This window comes from Camelus dromedarius, chromosome 17, assembly GCF_036321535.1.
Source record: "Camelus dromedarius isolate mCamDro1 chromosome 17, mCamDro1.pat, whole genome shotgun sequence".
Lineage (NCBI taxonomy): Eukaryota > Metazoa > Chordata > Mammalia > Artiodactyla > Camelidae > Camelus > Camelus dromedarius.
Window position 1 is genome coordinate 14074234 of NC_087452.1, and position 18237 is coordinate 14092470.

General features: G+C 36.1%; 1 protein-coding gene across 1 annotated transcript in view; it reads left to right on the forward strand.

Annotated features, from left to right (window-relative positions):
- The window catches only part of CNTN3 (contactin 3), a 224662-nt gene that overhangs the window by 19528 nt on the left and 186897 nt on the right, over positions 1–18237 (forward strand). The window contains exons 2-3 of the mRNA XM_064496308.1: positions 4895–5021; positions 16869–17044. Of these exons, the coding sequence (XP_064352378.1) occupies positions 4895–5021; positions 16869–17044 (303 nt within the window). The remainder of the gene's footprint in view (positions 1–4894; positions 5022–16868; positions 17045–18237) is intronic.

Below are 18237 nucleotides of genomic sequence, written 5' to 3' on the forward strand. Positions count from 1 at the left end.
GAACAATCAGAAGAACTGTTGGGCAGACAACCAGCAGTGTCTGCCAGGGCTTATTTTTCACATGCTGCATGTGTCTGGCATTCAAATATCTGTTAAAGAAATGAATTATCTTAAGATTGAATTCTTCAGCCTCTCCTGACTTTGGAGGAATATAAATGGAATTTTATTTTAGCTGTTCCTTGTCTCTTTTAGCATTTTCTAGCTGTACACCGTCAATGCCAAAAAAGAAAAAAAAAAAAAAAAGATGACGTCCCACTGCTTCAAAATGTTTCCATCTTAAATTGTCTTTCCTGTGGAGTAATACAGCCTAGAATACAGATCTCACCTCATCAGCGACATGCTATTTTACATTCTCTGGCCCTGAGATAGAGATCATTCTGTTTGGATTGGATATCTCTTAATTAAATACATTAAGAGAACGTTGAGTATCTTTCTAGATTTCACCTTCTCTTCAGTTCTGCCTGAAATGGTGCTGCCCACCTTAGCTGTCTTTTGGGATTTACATTCTTCGTTTTAAAATCTGCTCCTGTTTTGTGTCTTGTAGATAGGATGTAAATCAGCAAGGGAAAATGGGATATGCTTTCCTTTACTGTAGGAATTTCAGAGATAATGTTGTCTTTTAGGAATTTCATTTATTTTAGTAAAAGTAACACAACTGCCTGTAATCCTTTGTCTGTTTCTCTTTGTCATTCTTCATAAAAATTGTATAGAGTACGACCATTAGAATTGATTGGCCACAGTTTGATCTTTTAGTGACATTACCTTAGGAGCTCATAAAGCTTGTACTTACATTCCAAGGCAGTTACTCCTAGTAGCCTCTGGGTGTTTGGAGGGGGAAAATCACCTCAGGATTGGACTTTTGGACTTATTAATCCTGTTCGGAAATGTTATATGCCCTTTATTTTAGGTTGTAAACTTAAAATTGAGCTCAGGAGCCAGGCCAGCATATCAAAAAAATACCCCTGTCACAAAAAGTAAAGTTTAGCATCAATCTAAATGTTACATTGAATCCATTTAGTTAAGGGTATCCCCTTCTGTTTTCTGCCAAGCTGCTTTTTCACTAGTTATGAATATCTTTGTGAATAGTAAAGGTTTTGTCCTTTGGAGGATCAAAATGTGTTTTGAAGAAACTGTTGGATAATTTCCTTTAGATTAGTGAAGACTTCAGAATTTTTTTCCTTTTAAGCTTATATTGCTAGCAGGAGACTAGAATTTTATACCCTAGAATCTCTCATCACCTGTTTCATTCCAGGGAAACAAGATTGAGTGGCCTTTGTCCCTTTTTCTGAGGAGGAAGCATGGATCAACCTGTCATGTTTGATTATTAATTCGTACTTATATTTTAAGAGTCGTATGGCTGCTGATGTTCTGAAAAGCCTTTAGGAGCCTTAAATTTCAGAAATGGTGGGTATATGTCTCACAGGCTGTTAACTCCAGTGTCATCAGGAAATACTGAAGTTGAAAAAAACAAGCTGATGGTTAATTTTCACCTTTGATCATATTTAGAACAGCGTGGTTTAATGGAAAGGGAAACAAACCAAGAATATGAGCAACAGGGTCTGATCCTAAAAGTTTTTGGTCTCTCACCAAAAAACGGTTTTAGTATGATTGGTTATTTAACTTCTCTGGGTCTCATTTCTTCTGGGGAGGCCAGACAACTACAAGGTAATAATATAAGCTCTGAAATTAAAATCATACCTTTATCAATCACCAGCTGTAGAGTAGTATCTGCCTTTATATTGAATTATTGTGAGAATTTTTTCATTCATCTTAATCATCCATTCAGCAGACAGATATTGAATATCTGCCTTGTTCCAGGAGTTGAGGATGCAGCAATGAATTAGGTAGAAATAAATAACAAACATATATATAAACATGTATAATGTTTATTGATAGCAAGTTACAGTGAGATGTGCTTTGATATATCTGTGACTTGTGAAAGTGAGGGGTAATGATTTTAGATGGTGGGAGGGGAAGTCACATTTAAGCTGAGAAGGTGGCATTTATGCTGAGTTCTGAATGACAAAAGGAAACAAGAGCACAAGAATATCAAAGAAGTCAGCCCAAAACTCAGCATGTCTGAGAGTCAAGGACAGTGGTGCAGCTGGACCTCAGAAGGTAGGGGCTGGGTCAGAGGCAGCTTGGGAATAAGGGAAGAAAGGCTTGTAAATGGCTAACTATAGTGCCTGGTACATAAATGTTAGCAAATTAGCTATTATCATCACTCAAAAGGGTCTCAGAAAAATGTGCTTCTAGCTTTTTAATACCGGCATCTGAAATTAATAGTGGTCTCTAGAGAAGAGTTAGAACAGCATTTGGGATTTGACTTTTCTTAGATGATGATGGATATTTGACTTTTCATGGTGGTCACTTGTAAGAAAGTTTTCAAAACACCTCTCTGAGTCTTTTTTATTGAAATCATTCTCTTCTAATCTAGACCTAATTTTCTTCTGTTGTTTCCTTCTCCAACTTACCTGTTATTTTCAAACATATACCATTATGTTATTATATTATTGCTTTCAAGCGCTACATACATCAGTTTGTCAGGACAGTGATGCTATACCATCTCATAAATGAGTGAAATGTGTTTAAGTCACTCAAAATAAATCAGAAGCCATAGCACTAGGAAGAATGCTATGAAATATCCACCCTCTTAGCCAGTGTTTACAAACAGACATTAGAAGTATATTCAAATTTCTAAGACAATAAATTTGATTAATGAAACACTGCTGTTTTTGTATTTATTTTTATGCAGTAAACTATTTGAAGGGAAAAAATTCAAGAAAATGACAAAATTGGTTCTTTTTGATTAGAGGCTGTTTGATTAGTAGCTATTTCAAAATCCCTTTCTCCCAGAGGTTGTCCTTTTTAGCAAAGGAAAAGTGAGATTTTTTTCCTTGTGACATTTTCCCCTTGTAGGTAAATAAAAACCAGGGATGATGGAGGATATCACGCTGCTTTCTTAAATCATGATCGGCAGTATAAGGGTTAATTGAGTGGTGATGTGTTAGTGGAAAGTGCCCAGAGTTAGCCAAACATTGAAGTTTGAGTGCACATTCCCAGACTGCCCTCATTTCTAACACGAACTGCAAGTTCTGGGTTTGACAATTCACTGGAAGGACTGACAGTAGTCACTGGAAGCTGTTATACTCATGATTATGGCTTATTACAGGGAAAAGAGCCATATTAAAATCATCCAAAGGAAGAGAAGCATAGGGCAGAATCTGGAAGAGTCCTAAATGCTAAGCTTTTATTGTTCTTTGGATGTACTTCCCTTCTGGTGTTGACATGTGATGATACATGAGTAGTGTCGCCAACCCGAAAGCTCATCACGCCTCAGCATCCAGAGTTTTCTTGATGCTTTATTATCAGTCATGGTGGACTGAGTGCACACGTGGCTGAGCTCAGTTTCCAAGTCAGCTCGTACCATGTGACCCAGGTCTCCCACTGTCAGTCAGGTGGTTGGTCGTTCTGGTGTGGACAGCCCCCATCCAAGCTGATCAGGTGTTGACAGTCCCACCATCAGACCCAGGGTGGCAGTCCTCACAGTAAACAAATTACCTGTCAGGCTGGACACAGATTACCTGTCAAAGGCCAGATCCAGTGGCAAGGCCAAGTTCATTGGGCAAAAGGTCGTAGGGTGTCTGGCCCCTAGAGCCAAATCATCTACAGCGTATCCATTTCAGAATGGACAGCATTCTAAAATGCTCTGTGAACTTGTTCACGTCACCTCACAGCTCTTAGACTCAACACTTCACTTCTGCACATTGGGAATAGTTATGGTACTTACCTCTCAGGGCAGTGAAGATTAGAGAACAGATGTGGGCACATAGGATTCACATGGTGGCTTTAGCTGTTGCATTTCTCATCATTTCAATGATTATTCTCAGTATTGTGTCTGCCCTATTACTATGGGAAATATTTTTTATTAATGTTATAATGTTATTACTACTTCAGTAGCAGGTTAGTTTCTGGGCTTTTGGGGTGCTTTTCCATGTCATTTTCTTTGTCATCTGTCCGTGGTTCCTCTTTGTGTCTTAGTCTGGTTATTCATGAAGTTTTACTCAGCATTTCAAGATGGGAGAGTAAAGAGGTGTTTTTTTTTCCCCCTGTGAATATGTTTGTTTTCCGAAATGCTCTGGCAATGATTATACAATTGCAGTAGCTTAAGCAGTTGGTGATGGCATTATCTCATTCCTTTTTACATTCATAGTACAAAGACACAGTTTTTAGTTTTTTGTGTGCATATGTGGAAATTCTCAGAACGTTCAAGTTCTCTTAACCAAATTACAAACACTTTCTAAAAGACATTTATTCAGTGCTGTATCCTTCTCTTCAATTTGCTAGTAATAAAATAGAAATCCCACCAACTATTGAGCGTTTTGGGGTCAAAAGACAAAATAACATTGTCAGCCTTCAGATTTGTAGACATGGCAGATTTCATGAGAAAGACAGTACTCAGGGTTTCCACTGATTTTACAGCTTTGGTTTTGTAAAGAGACTTAGGACAGAAGGACTTCCTGGAGTAGATAATTCACCAGTGATAATTTTGGTAGAGCTTATGTTATAAAATGTAATTAGTACAGCCTTATTTGTTCTTTTAAGTAATCTTATTAATATGGCAGTGGTTTTGATAGTAATTTTCATTCTCTGAGAAGTGTTACTAGGCTGTTAAGGACAGCTTAATTGATGCTCATAAACAAAGCAGGATCTACAGAGCATCTTTGTGGACAAGGGAAGAAGCAATGCTGCTTTTTCTTTCCTTTTTTTTTTTTTTTTTTTTTTTAAAGAGCAGACACTAGTTGCTTGCTTTTATTCTTCAATTCTAGAGTACAGCTTATGCAGTACCTTTCACTTATGATGGTTATTTTTTGGATGTCTCCCACCCATATAGGTGAGCTGCTCTTACAAGGCCCAGTGTTTATCAAAGAGCCCAGCAACAGCATTTTTCCTGTTGATTCAGAGGATAAAAAAATAACTTTAAATTGTGAAGCACGAGGCAACCCTTCACCTCATTACAGGTACAGTGGAAAGTTTGAAAATCCAAATTAAGAAAAAATGATGTGGCAATTGTGAATTTTTTTTTTTGCTTCAGTGTATTTATACCATCAGTAAGGAATAATACATGAAGCTAAAGTTGTCTGCTATATTCAACAGAGCTAATCTGTACACATTTGGATCCATATTGTGTATGTTTGATTATTCACTTTACAGGAAGGTTTATTGATTAATGAAAAACATAGTAGAGTCTCTTAAGCAATGTTTTTTCATTGTTTTGTGGTAGAACTTAATGTATAAACTTGGATTTACATGCATTCATTGAGAACATATCCATTGTGGGGATGAAATTACATTTGTTGTAAAGGTATGTAGCAATCATAGTTTTAGAAAAAGATACTTCAGCATCTGTCCTTCCTTTTTTATTTTACTGGGTACATGTTAGAAGGTTCATTAAATATAGAAGAATAAAATACATTCTTACTAAAGTCATTTTAATTATTCTTGAAGAGGAAATAAATGTATTAGATTTTTTTCACGTAAAGGTATGTAATTTTCAGGTTATATAAATAATACTTGTTCACTGAAAACCTTCAAACAACACAGAGAGGTATAAGGAAGAAAGAAAAAAAAATACCTCGACTTCCATCACCTTAAAAAAAAATTAGCATTTGGAGGAGGATGGTGGATTATTTGGATAGGATGGATATTTACTTTATTAAATAATACAAGATTAACAATTTTTTTTACTCTTAGGGGTGCTTAGGAGACCCACTTAAATGAAGAGATGAATTATTTATAAATAGCACATGCTGCTTTCATATAAATGGTGATGAGAAAGTACTTGAAGTACCTTGAAGGCAACATGCTCTATTGAGTACTGTGAGCATTTGTCTCGAAAACTCTGTTTACAATATTAGTTCGCTTGGCAAAACCTTCTCTATAACTCGCAGAACAAGCCGACTTTAGCCTGTTATTAATGACATTCTAAATTTTTTGATGTAGCGATGTAGATCTTACTGAACTTCTGTTGTTCTCTTAACCCGTGCAGATAATAGAAGCCAACAGGCCAACAGTCAGTTAAATTGAGTCAGTGTTAGGTAAGAAGGTAGACCTTTGTATTTTTGCATCTAGAAGTCATCAAGGTCTATCTCTTTCAACATTGTTCAACAACATATTTATTGAACACCTGCTGTGTGTTTTCAGCAAAATAAATGTAATGATTCCAGGTTACTGGTCAGAATTGGCACAGGTGATAGGAAGTTTTCTCTCTGCCTCTTCCTCACCCCATAGAAATAAGAGAACTATAACATGATTAAAAAAAAAAAAAACTAAAACCTACGTTTTATGAGCCTGTTCAAATTAATCAGATATTAGCACATACAACATTTGGAAATATTTTCTCCTTTTGGGGAAAGAGGAACAGATAAACTTAAGATATTATTTTGTAAACATTTATTTTCCCAGCATTTTTGTAGGACTTTCTCACACTTTCTTAGTGCATCTGTTTGTTTCTCCCTGAAATGGAAAATCGTCCTTTTACCTATTACTGTAAATATTATAAAGAATCCATGTGAATGACTCATGGGTGGGCTGCTTTTTTTGTTGTTGCTGTCAGTAAATTTATTTCCTGGCATTTATCTTGTGAATAATTTGGTGATAAATGTGTTTAGCTGAAAAACTATCAAGATACAAGATACAGTCATACAGGAGTGTGTGTCTAAATGAATAGATTAATTACGTTTGTGAGGTTTAATCAAACAGCAAGAAGTCTTGAGCTTAGAAATCCAGAAATAGCTTTTTGTTGTAATTATTTCTTTATATATCAGGCACTTATTTTAATACTAGAGTAATACATTTAAAATAATACCAGATATTTACACAATACCATTTTATAAACACAAAATATGTGTTTAAACATACTGATAACCTGTATAACATTTTGATAAAGTTCTGCAATTTGTAGAGTAGTTCCTATGTTTTATTTTGTGTCCTGACATAGTATATGTTGCAATTTTTACAAAAATCTGTACCTGAGACTGAGAGTTGTGTGAATTAAGTTGATTTACTCCTTTTAGTTCTGATAAATGAAAAAATTTAACACGCTAGGTATTGTTTCAAAGTATTTGGTTTGTAGCCAAACAGAGCAGATGCTTTCACTATAGCTCCAAAGATTTTCTAAAGTTGAGACTCCTAACTAGCGTAAAATGTCACTTTATAGTGACTGGAAATTGAGACCTTGTAAAAGCACGAGGGAACCTCTTTTCATTGTGAAAATATTAGGCTTTCCTATAATAAGAAACAACTCCCCATTGTCCGTGTTATCTGTGTAAGTGATGGATGATGGTGATGGAGTAAGTGAGGGTATAGACTCATGTGAGTTGTGACCATAACTACCTACTTAGACAACATCTTCATCTATGGCCTGATTTTTTTCCCATAGCTTTTGACTTTAATAGTCAACCAGGTAATATTCCATATTATTCTTTAAATGTTCTAGAAGAAACTATGCTTGTTTATTCTTATTTGTCTTGCTCTCACTTAAAAATTACAAATAGTGTAAGTATGTAGTTACATTGCTGACATAAAAAATAACATAATTAAAAAAATTAAGTCTGAGGAAGAATAGGTTTTTATCAGTATTTTTAAACGTAAGTGGACAGATAAATAGTTAAGCAAGTGAAAGAAAGAAAGAAAGAAAAGAAAACGACAACAAGGAGAAAAATTAACAGTCCATGTGAATCTGTAAGTTAAAAGCAACCCAAACATATTTCTCAAGATACAGATTAAAGTTGAAGAGTCTTGTAAAAGTATGTTCTTTGAAAGCCCGGGGCCTGTCTTGTAGACTGAGGCAAACTCGTCTGATGAGAGATCTTGTCTTTGTTATTATCCCACTGGGTAAAAAGAACTCTTAATTGGCCATATTAGAAATCCAAAAGTTCAGAAATTCTCAAGAGAAATAACACGTCTTAGGATTTAACTGAGAATTTTATTCTTTCTTTTGCATGTCCCTGCCTGAGCCCCAAAGCCTGTATTTAAAGGTTAATTAATATTCGGTCTCATCGTAATTGCTGACAATGCTAAAAGAGGTTACCCTGAGGAAGTATTAATAACTTTTTTTAAATGGGAAGGATTTCCTCTGACTTTTCGTAGGGTTAGAAATACCCAGCATTTGCTAAGATGAAAGATCCCCAAATCGGAGGTTCCCTGGTCGCTTCTACTGCTGCTGTTCAGCCTTACAAGAGACCACATGTTTGGACTAGCCTGGGGCATAATATGCAAATACCAGTGGGCACTGGGCAAATAACAAAACTGAAAAAGGTGGCCCTTACAAATATGTGGGCACATTCAATAATTCCTGAAAACTGTCCCACATGCAGCTGTAGGTACATCCAGTGATCACGACTGCATCTCAGCACTGGCCAGTTGTCACCAGCCAGGACTCCTGGTCTCATATTACAAAACCTTTTCAAGAGATGTTTAAAGCTGAGAAATTTTCTTTTTGGAATCTCTCTATTTCTCGGGTTGACTCTGTTTTTGTTTTTTGTTTTTTTTTAAACATAATGTAGGCTAAAGGAGATAAATCTTAAAGGTGCATGTGGCCCATGTGGGCTTTGGGTTTTCAACGTTTCGTCTGGCTCCAGATTTACTTGTGCTTGTCCAGTATGGTAGCCAATAGCCAAATGTGACCATGTACGTTTAAATGAGTTCAATTAAAACTTCACTTCCGCCGTCAAAGCGGCCTCATTTCAAGTGCTCATAGCCGCATGTAGCTGGCAGCTACCACATTGGACAGCACAGATGAACAGTTCTGTGCTTGCAGGAAATTCTCTTGGACAGCACTGCTCTACTCTGACCCTTGGATCCACAACTCTTTTCTATAATGCTCTTTTCTATAAATGCTCTTCTGTTTTTCTGTTTTTTTGTTTTTCTCATTACAAGGAAGCAAGCAGAACATCATTCTCTCCCAGCTTTATATAACAAGTAAACAATTTTAATAAAGTTCAGTGTCTGGCATCTTGGATATACACATTTTAAGGACTACGTATCTTTGCAAAATGCAGCTCTCTCCTGGTGACTATTCTCCCTTTTAAGTATGCTTTCCTATCATGGAGTTACATCCTACATGTTTAATTTACTCAAAGTTCACTAAATTCATTCAGTATAAGAAAGAGGAAAAAATAATGGACCAATTTCTGCTCACCATTTATTCAAGGAGCAAAATTCTCTTGGCCCTAAGGAAATATAGTCCATTATGCTACATTACTAGGCCCAATTCTCTCTGTTTATCCTCAAATTCAACTCCTTTTAACACCCTGACTTTTCTAGCTGATGAGCTGTGGTCCCCACTCCCACAGTCAGCCATTGAGAGCAATGAAATGTTTACATAGTTGGAATCATTGCAAACTATAAAAAAGAAAGAATCTCTATAGTGCCTGAGGCAAGTAGAGGCAGACAACATCTCTTACAGGGCATTTTAGACTTGGCTGCACTGCTGTCTCTCCCAGAGGCTTCTTTGTATTCTCAGTGCTGGTTCCGTCCTCCAACCATGTACTTACTGCTCATTGCACCCATGCCTTCCTGAATGCTTCTCACAGTGAAGCGTGACTGCCCTGGTTAGATGTAAGTCCCATAAAGGATACATTCAAAATGCTTAGCAAAAAGCGAAATGCTTAGTGAAAGCTGAATTGGTGACATGAAAAAAAAATGGACTGAAGTTAACAGAGGGGAAAATCAAACAGAGGAAATCTGGTATTAGATCATGATTCGGGAGTCAGGAGTGTCATGAAGGATCTTGGGATCAGAAGTGATCCAGAGTTTATTCTATAAGATATTATTGAGTTTGGATTGAGTCCCCTTTTTTGGCTCTTATTTCAAGACAGATTGCCCTTGAGGTGACAAAGATGACTGCTTAGAATGCCAGGTCCACTTATATCCTCCCCAGAATATTACCTGGAGAAAGAGGGCATCTTTCCTATTCATGTCATCAAAAGCTCCAAATGGTGTCAGAAAAACATGAAATGAAAACATAGCGAATACTGCCAGCAATCAAAACCCAGGTGAAATGTGGAGGTTAGAGTTGAGATATTAAAGATGGCAGTTTAAAAAAAATGAACATCTTTTGGTTGTTGTTGTCCTTCTAATATTTTTGCAGTGGGGTAAGGAGGAAGGAGAACACATACTGATCAGACACAAGATAAATAAATTGGGTCACAGTTGTGCTCTTAACCAATCACTAAGCCCTGAGACATGGACTGTTCTCAGTGGCCAGGCCTGGGTCCTGGGAGGGGTGCCCTGTTCAAAGGAGGATGAGAAAGACGGTACCAGAAAAAGCTAAAATGGGTGCAGGGAAGGCAGAAATAGTAGCCGTCTTCTATGATGCTCCTCAGAATGATTTTGAGACAATCACAGATCAATCTGGACTAGGCTATAACAATGTAAACTGAACAGTTGTTTTTAATGCCAGTGTAGCTCTATTCTCTGTTGCTTTTTTTTTTTTAATATATATGCTTAAAATTCATCAGTGAGTGAAAAATGGGAATCTGTGTAATAAAACACATTAAAAAAACTTGATTTCTAAAAACATAGCATCACAATTTAACTCATTTGTATCTTCAGCAATTATTGCTGAAGCCTAACTAGTTATTTTTGGATAAAGTATTGAATATGCAAATTCAGACATTCATTCTTTCAAGGGCTGCAATTATTCTCATCACTTCAGTAAACATATTAACAAACATTGCATTTGAACACAAATGTATTTGCTTATTAACTTGAAAGCTGCATCTAAAACCACAAATTGCTTCTGTGATTAAATTCCTAATTTTCCTGTCAGACCCCAAGTAAAGTATTGCCTATTGATTTAACAAATATTTAGTATGAGCATATTTTCCAAACCCTGGCCCATCCCCCTTAAGATTTTAGTAAATTATTTTGTTCTTTTTGCTTGGTTTTGTATCAAAGTCTAACACATGACATTTGTTTTTCTTCAGAATATTGTTTATATTTCCATTTTCCTGACCAGATTTTAGCTATCTTGAAGGAAAATAACTTTGTACAATCAACCATGAAGTGAATTACATCCTGGGATTATTTTGAGACAACCTGATGTCACTCAATTTATTGTCACTCAGTTTTGTTAGTTTCAACTTCAAAAGGTGACACTCCCTAACCTTGTTAAAGAATTCTAGTGGAAGACCAGTTTAGAACTGGGTGCCTTAATTATACTGACAACACGATATATCTATGTTTATCTTCATTATTCTCATTCCATTGTAGTGCCGTTTTGCATGAGAGATCATCATATCCAGTAATAGCTAATATGGTCGATAAATTATAGCTGGTATGGTAAATGAAAATATCTATGCATTTATTCCCCATCTTTGAGACGCTTGTTAATAACATGGAGAGTTGGGGTTAGGGTTAGGGATGACTATATGGAGGTTAATAATAGCTAGATTAGAGGCTAAAGTAAAATTATTCAGGAAACTTCTATGAGTACCTACCATGCATCCTGTATTATAGCTGATGGTGGGAATTCAACAGTGATTGAAACAGTCATCATCCAATGCTTTTTATGTTTTAAAAAGCACCTTTCAACACTGAGGATATAGGCTTTTAAAATGGATTTAACTCATTATTATATAAATTTGTGTTTACCCAGAGACACACACACACAATCATATACAGAGTTTGTTCTTTGTATTGGAAGGCAGTGATGCATATACTCTTAATTATTGAAAACAATGATAGTTTTCATCATTTAGAAGTAATAACTACCAGTTGAAATATCTCTCATGTCAGACACCTTATATTTTCTGTTCAAGATTCAAAAACTGTTAACCTGAGGGCCTGCACAATATTTTAAAGAAACTGTATTCAAATTCTTTAGCGGAAAATTGCCATAGACTTCACCATTCTGTTGTGGTGGGGTTGGCCTTGTTTTTCTCAGTCACTTTACCTGCCTAGCCTCTCTCCAGTGAGGTTCAAACCAGTGTCCTGTTCTGTAGAAGGTGTAAAGGAGGTTTAGAAGTGGATTGATCAGACTGCTGCCTCGGGTCACCCAGCAGGCTGAGCAGCCCAGGACTGCTTCCTACACCCCATCCTCTAGTTATTGGCCTACAAACCAATTCACATATAGCCTCCACACCAAGCAGTTAGAGAGGATGAGAGCTCATTGCTGGAGAATGTGACTTGTAAAATGTGAATAATGAACCGTTTCTCACTTGGGGATTCTGAAAGCAAATCCTAATTCATGTAGAATGAACGTTTGAACACTGAAAGCTGACACTGAACTTACAAGATCATTCAAGAGTGTTAGAAGATGGTGATTATGCAGAGGTGCTTAATCTTGCGACATTTACCACTAACCTAAAGCTACAAGCTTAGTCTGTTTCTAGAGTGCAATGTAAATGTTATATGATTGAAATGCTGGTGTATGTAGCCCCAAGAGCCACAGGGCTGTCGTCTTTTGCTCCAGATCACTGCATTAAGCCTTTTTGGAATGGAATTTGGGAATGCAAATGTTACTTTTATGAAGTTTTCAATAATTTCCATATTGCAAAAAGATTTCATCCTGAGACATGAGAGTTCCTCAAAAATTTCAGAATTTCTTCATAAGAGTAGACATCTGTAACTTTTACAAAGGATTGTAAATGTGCAAAACTAAAAGGCAGTGTCTACTTCTAAAAGCTTCCTGAATTTATGACCTGAATGTGCCATTTTCATGTCACAGTCATACTACTATGCAGTCTGTTCATGAACTCTGAATTGTGGGATTACAAGTTACTGCAAAGGAAATTAGTCTAATTTGTAAATTTACTGGAAGGAGTATGTGTATGTGCCTTCAGTTTCCCTGAATATTTCTTACACTGAAGAAAATATTGTAAATATTTAGAAATCAGGCCCAAACATGAATATTTTGCATTAGGAGCTTAACTACACACTTTTCTCAGGGTAAAATCACGTTTGGATGCTTAGGCCCAGACATTGCTTACACATTGCTGAGTATAAACCAAGACAACTCTTCTGAATTCACGTATTTTCAGCAAAAGGGAGAACAATCAATATTTAGTAAGATATTAAGAAATTTTATATCACTTGGGGATGAGTTCCATTTAATGATGAATAGTGTTAAGAAGGAGAGAAATAATTATATTGCTTTGACAAAACATTCTTCACTGTATCTCAAGTGTATCTTCGCTCTGAAGAGTTTGCTAAAACAAATGCTCTCATACTTTTGGTGTAGCAGACAAGTGTAAAAGAGAATAATTTTTGCTTCTTCGCATAGTGAAATAATCTCGAGATTGTGTCTGTATGACAAAGACTGAGCTAAAAGAAATAAGAAACATTTATGCATGATAGAAATCTTTTCCACTTTTGAGTCTTCAGTCAGAACTTTGAGATGAAAGCTTTTAGATCTTAGATGCTTACTGAAATAAGGGATTTTCCCACATACTTTATGGTCTCTTAAATATCTCCAACTATTAAATAGGCAAGAAGAAGTGCTTCTCCATATTTTTATTTATCTTTACAATTTTCCAGATAGCCATTGTACCTGTATTATTCATCAGTTAAATACAAAAACAGAATTTTCAAATGAAACCATCAGTCATGCCTTGTCAGGCCATAAACATTCCAGATTCCAGAACTGAAATCTTTTCTTCCCATATGAACTGTTCTTTGTAGGTAACAAAGCCACAAGGACCCTTTGTCATGAGAGTCTTCTATTCAAAAAGAACGTGAAAGTCACAGCATCTTTCCTCCTTTGCATTTAGAGGTGTTTTCCCCCCAGGCAAGCATTAAGTCACTTAGTAACTGACAAACCCTTTGCAGCTTAAAAATTCAATCCACCCACTTGTGAATTACTGTCAGATTCATCCTTTGAAGATAAAGCCCAGCATGTGTCTCGTCCCATGTTCCACTGACTTCTCAGGCAGGTACAAATGCAGACAGACCATTTGTGGAAGACACAGTCCGTTCCACATGAGAGATGACCAAAAGCACTGAGTCAAATAGGTTACGTATAACCAACATCTACTTGAAGAGGATGGAAGGAAAACAAAGCAGACAGGTCTGCAGCCTTTATGGAGTCTCTTCCCACACTAACAGTGGCGCTCACCCATTTGTTTGATGGCTGCCATAAGCTGCAAGCTGCAAGCTTTCCATACAGTGTCTGAATAACTTGATAGAAAAGCCCAGTGGGAAAGATGGCATTCTTTTTATTTTGCATGTTAAAAACTTAGGTCTAAAGGAGTTAAACAGTTGGCCCCTGGTCACACTGCTGGTGAGAGATGAGTCCAACCCACTCACCAAGGAGCACTTGGTTCTGAATCTCATTTCTGTTCATTCTGCTGTTACATGGTAGGATCGGCTAGGACCCGGAGACTAGACAAGGATGCAGAGACAAGACCTAGGAAACAGTAAAAATGTCTCCACAAAAAAGTAAGGTCCATGAAGGCAGGAACCTTTTTCTCCATATCCTTAGAACCTAGAAAATTGCTTGACATTTAGGGACTTAATAAATTTTTTTTTCCCCACAAGGAAGGCAGGAAGAGAGGAAGGGAGGAAGGAAGGAAGGAAAGTAGGTTGACTTTTCTAATTCTAATTGTTGAATATAAAATATGCTAAATCAAGAGCAAGGAATTCTTATCTGCTGTGCCTCTATGGTTGCTTCTTGGGGATAGTATATAGACCAGTTCTTCTCAAATTTAAATGTGCATATTAAGCACTTGCAGATCTATTTTAAGATGCTGATTCTGGTTCAGTAGATCTTGGCTAGAGCCCAGGATTCTGCATTCCCAGCGAACTCTCAGATGATGAGGAGGATGATCTTGGTCTGCAGACCACCTCGTGTATCAGGAGTGCAGAGTATTCAAACAGGATGTTGATGGACAGTTGTCCTTGATTTCATTGCCTTTTGTGAACTTCTGTAGTTCTAGGATTTTAGCAGGAATAAGATGAAGGAGTCTTAATAAGTATTCATGTTTTGACTTAACAAACTCCAAGGGCAAGATTAAAGTCTGAACAGAAGAAAGTGACCTCAACTGCACATGCAAATATGCACTTGCCCTGAGAAGGATCAAAAAAAGGTTACTCTACAAACAAAGCAAAATCAAACCAATAGCTGAAATCTGCCCCAAGTGAGAAAACAGTTACAGCCTTTTCTATTTCTTTGTAATTTTGCTCTTTTAAGTTCAAAAGAAAAGACATGAGGCCTCCAGTTTTTCCTCTTAATTTTATTTTGGTTTTTCAGAAGAAATGTTGCTTTAGACCTGGGAGACTTGTGTGGGAAGATGGAAAAAACTCAATAAAGTCTTGATTTTGAAAATGAGCAAATGATAAAATATTACTTTAAGCAATAGGAACTGGACTTCTAAATTTATTCGTTTTCTGTGGCCTCTGTCATTACAATTATGTTATTCATTATTTCAAATATAGAAAATGAAGTAAACATATAATCAAGTATAATGACGAACATCCATATACCCACTACTCACTTTAATAAAACCAAGAAAGCTAAATTTCCCAATGTTTGCCCCAAAATGTATCCCTCTTTCCTCTCCATGCGAGCTTTAAAGTCTCTTAAACTTGAGGTTTTTTATTTTCATACATTTTAAAAGATGTTTAATACATTCCTAATACTGCTTTATGTGTTTTAAACTTTTATACATGGTATCAAACTGCATTTAAAAATGTTTTTATCATTATTGGCAAGATTTTTCCATGTTTACAAAATTCATACATTTTCACAGCTGTATAGTATTTCATTTAACTTTACGCACTTTCATTTGTGATAATACTCACATTTCCTCTCTTTGTATGCTTTCACAGTGTATACCATTTCCAGGTTAAATATTTGACATATGAATACAACAATTTTTATATGGCCCATGACAGGATGAAAGATCTCTGGACTAGAATTCAAATGGATACTGTTTCTGATCCAGCAATTAATAGTTTGGGAAGAGTTGACATCCTCATCTATAAAATGGGCATTTTATTACTCATTTTCTCAAACTTACTATAAAGAGAAGTCACAATACCCTAAAGTTTATAGAACTGATAGCTGTGTAATTTTAATATAAAAACCAAATCTTCTGGGAGGTAGCTGGCTTGATTTATACAGTGGATGTGTTCTTGATATTTTGGGATATTTAATAAGTTTTTAAAGGCGATACCTACTTTGATGTCAGGTGTACTTTCTATTTAAAAAATTCTGATTTTTCCATTTAAAAACCAGCTTTCTTTTTTTTTTTTCTTCTTTTTCTTTTGGCTTCCCAGTGATAAATATGGCTCTGGGGTTAGTGTCTTTACTGTTTCAGACCCCCTAGGTGGCATTTAGGGTCTTTTACCACAGTGTACCATTTAGGAAATAACACTGTGATGGCTTGGAAGAGTGGAGAGAGCCTCTGGGACAGGTATTTACCCAGACAAATTGAAATGGATAGTTGAGCACTTTGCCAATTAATTTATTAAATGTGCTCAGTCAGTCTGGATAAATCAAAGAAATGAGGTTTTTCTCACCTTGATCGGCAATATGAGATTGGCCTGAAGTGCATGAGATAATTACCTCAATTTTCTACTTCGCCTATACAGACCTAGCCTAATTTTTCCCCTAGTGAACAAACTGAATTATTCTCACCTCTTCAGAAAATCTTTAACTTTTAGATGCTCTTCTGTTCTGCTTTCTAGTATAATTTAACCTTTTGTTTCTGTTAAAAAAAACTTGGGCATATTTGATCTTCAGTTATGTAACAATTCAGTGATATATTCGTTGCCTTTCATTGATAAGAGAGCTGATGTTTAAAATGGATAAAAATTTTTTAATATACTGAAAAGGGGAAAAATCCTGGATATTTGTTTTACAGATGGCAGCTGAATGGAAGCGATATTAACCTGAGTATGGAGTATCGTTACAAGTTAAACGGAGGAAATCTTGTGGTCATTAACCCCAACAGAAATTGGGATACAGGAAGTTATCAATGTTTTGCAACAAATTCACTTGGAACAATTGTCAGCAGAGAAGCTAAACTCCAGTTTGCCTGTAAGTGTTATGTTCACACATCTAGCCAGTCCAAGATTTAAAAATATATTACTGATTTTATAGTCATTTTGGATTTCAGAAACTAGACATAGATTTTATTAAGTAAGTTGAGAAAACAATTCAGTATGATTTTTTGGAACTCTAACGACTGTGCAAATCAGAGCTTAAAATGTGTGTATGTATGTGCGGGTGGGTGTATGTGTGTGTGCATGTTTTCTGTTTTACTATTTTGTAAGGATTCTGTTGAGGGGAGGAGGAAGAATATAGTTAAGGATGTGTTTATTCATTAGTTACTCTGTGCTTTGTTCTGTGTTGGAACTGAAAAGAATACGAACGAATTGTCAGGCATGACCTTTGCTCAGGAAGAGCATGAAGATTAGAGTATTACATCTAACAAATCTGAAAATATTAAGGCACAAAGAGTGTGAGAAAGAAAAGAATGTGACATACCTTTGACCTCCATTGCCTGGCTCAGGATGACCTTCAGCACAACCCTCATGGAGGCCTGGCTCTGGGAGCCAAGTTTGTATTAATTGGAGCAGGGTGAATCCATGTCCCAACCTGAGAAAATCACATGCTTTCAGCAGGGAATTTAGAATTGGGACCAGAGATTGCATTTAGTGTTTGTCTTCCTATTTTGTACGTTTTGTTTCTTCTCTCTAGTCTCTCTTCCTTTATTTTTTGGTGCGTATTTCATATACAGTGAATATCAGCGTTACCTTGGTTCTGCAGTTTCTTTTAGTTCTTTACACCTCAATAATTCTAAAATTAGATTGCATGTGTTCTTATAATGGTAGCAGTCTTCCCCCCCCGCCATTGCCACAAACCATTTATAAATTGATGAGGTGTCATTTAATGCATGGTTTATTCTATTGCTTTCTGTTTTTGATAATGGCAATGGTTGGTTTTATTCCTGCCATTATATTCTGTGTGTTCTGCCTTTCATACTTCCTTGCTCTTCCTTTTGATTCTCTGTTTTTTTTCTTTTTTCCCCCTCTATGAACATTTTTTTTTACCCTGAATTTTCCCTGAGTATTTTAAAAGCTATATATCATATTTATATTACATAAGGTTAAGTTTACCTTTTAATTTATGGAAGTACCTTTTAGTTTATAAAAGTTTGCTTTTCTAGTAGCCAGAATTTTAAATTTAAATTATTTTTTCAGAGTCTCCTCCTTTTGAACAATGAGTTT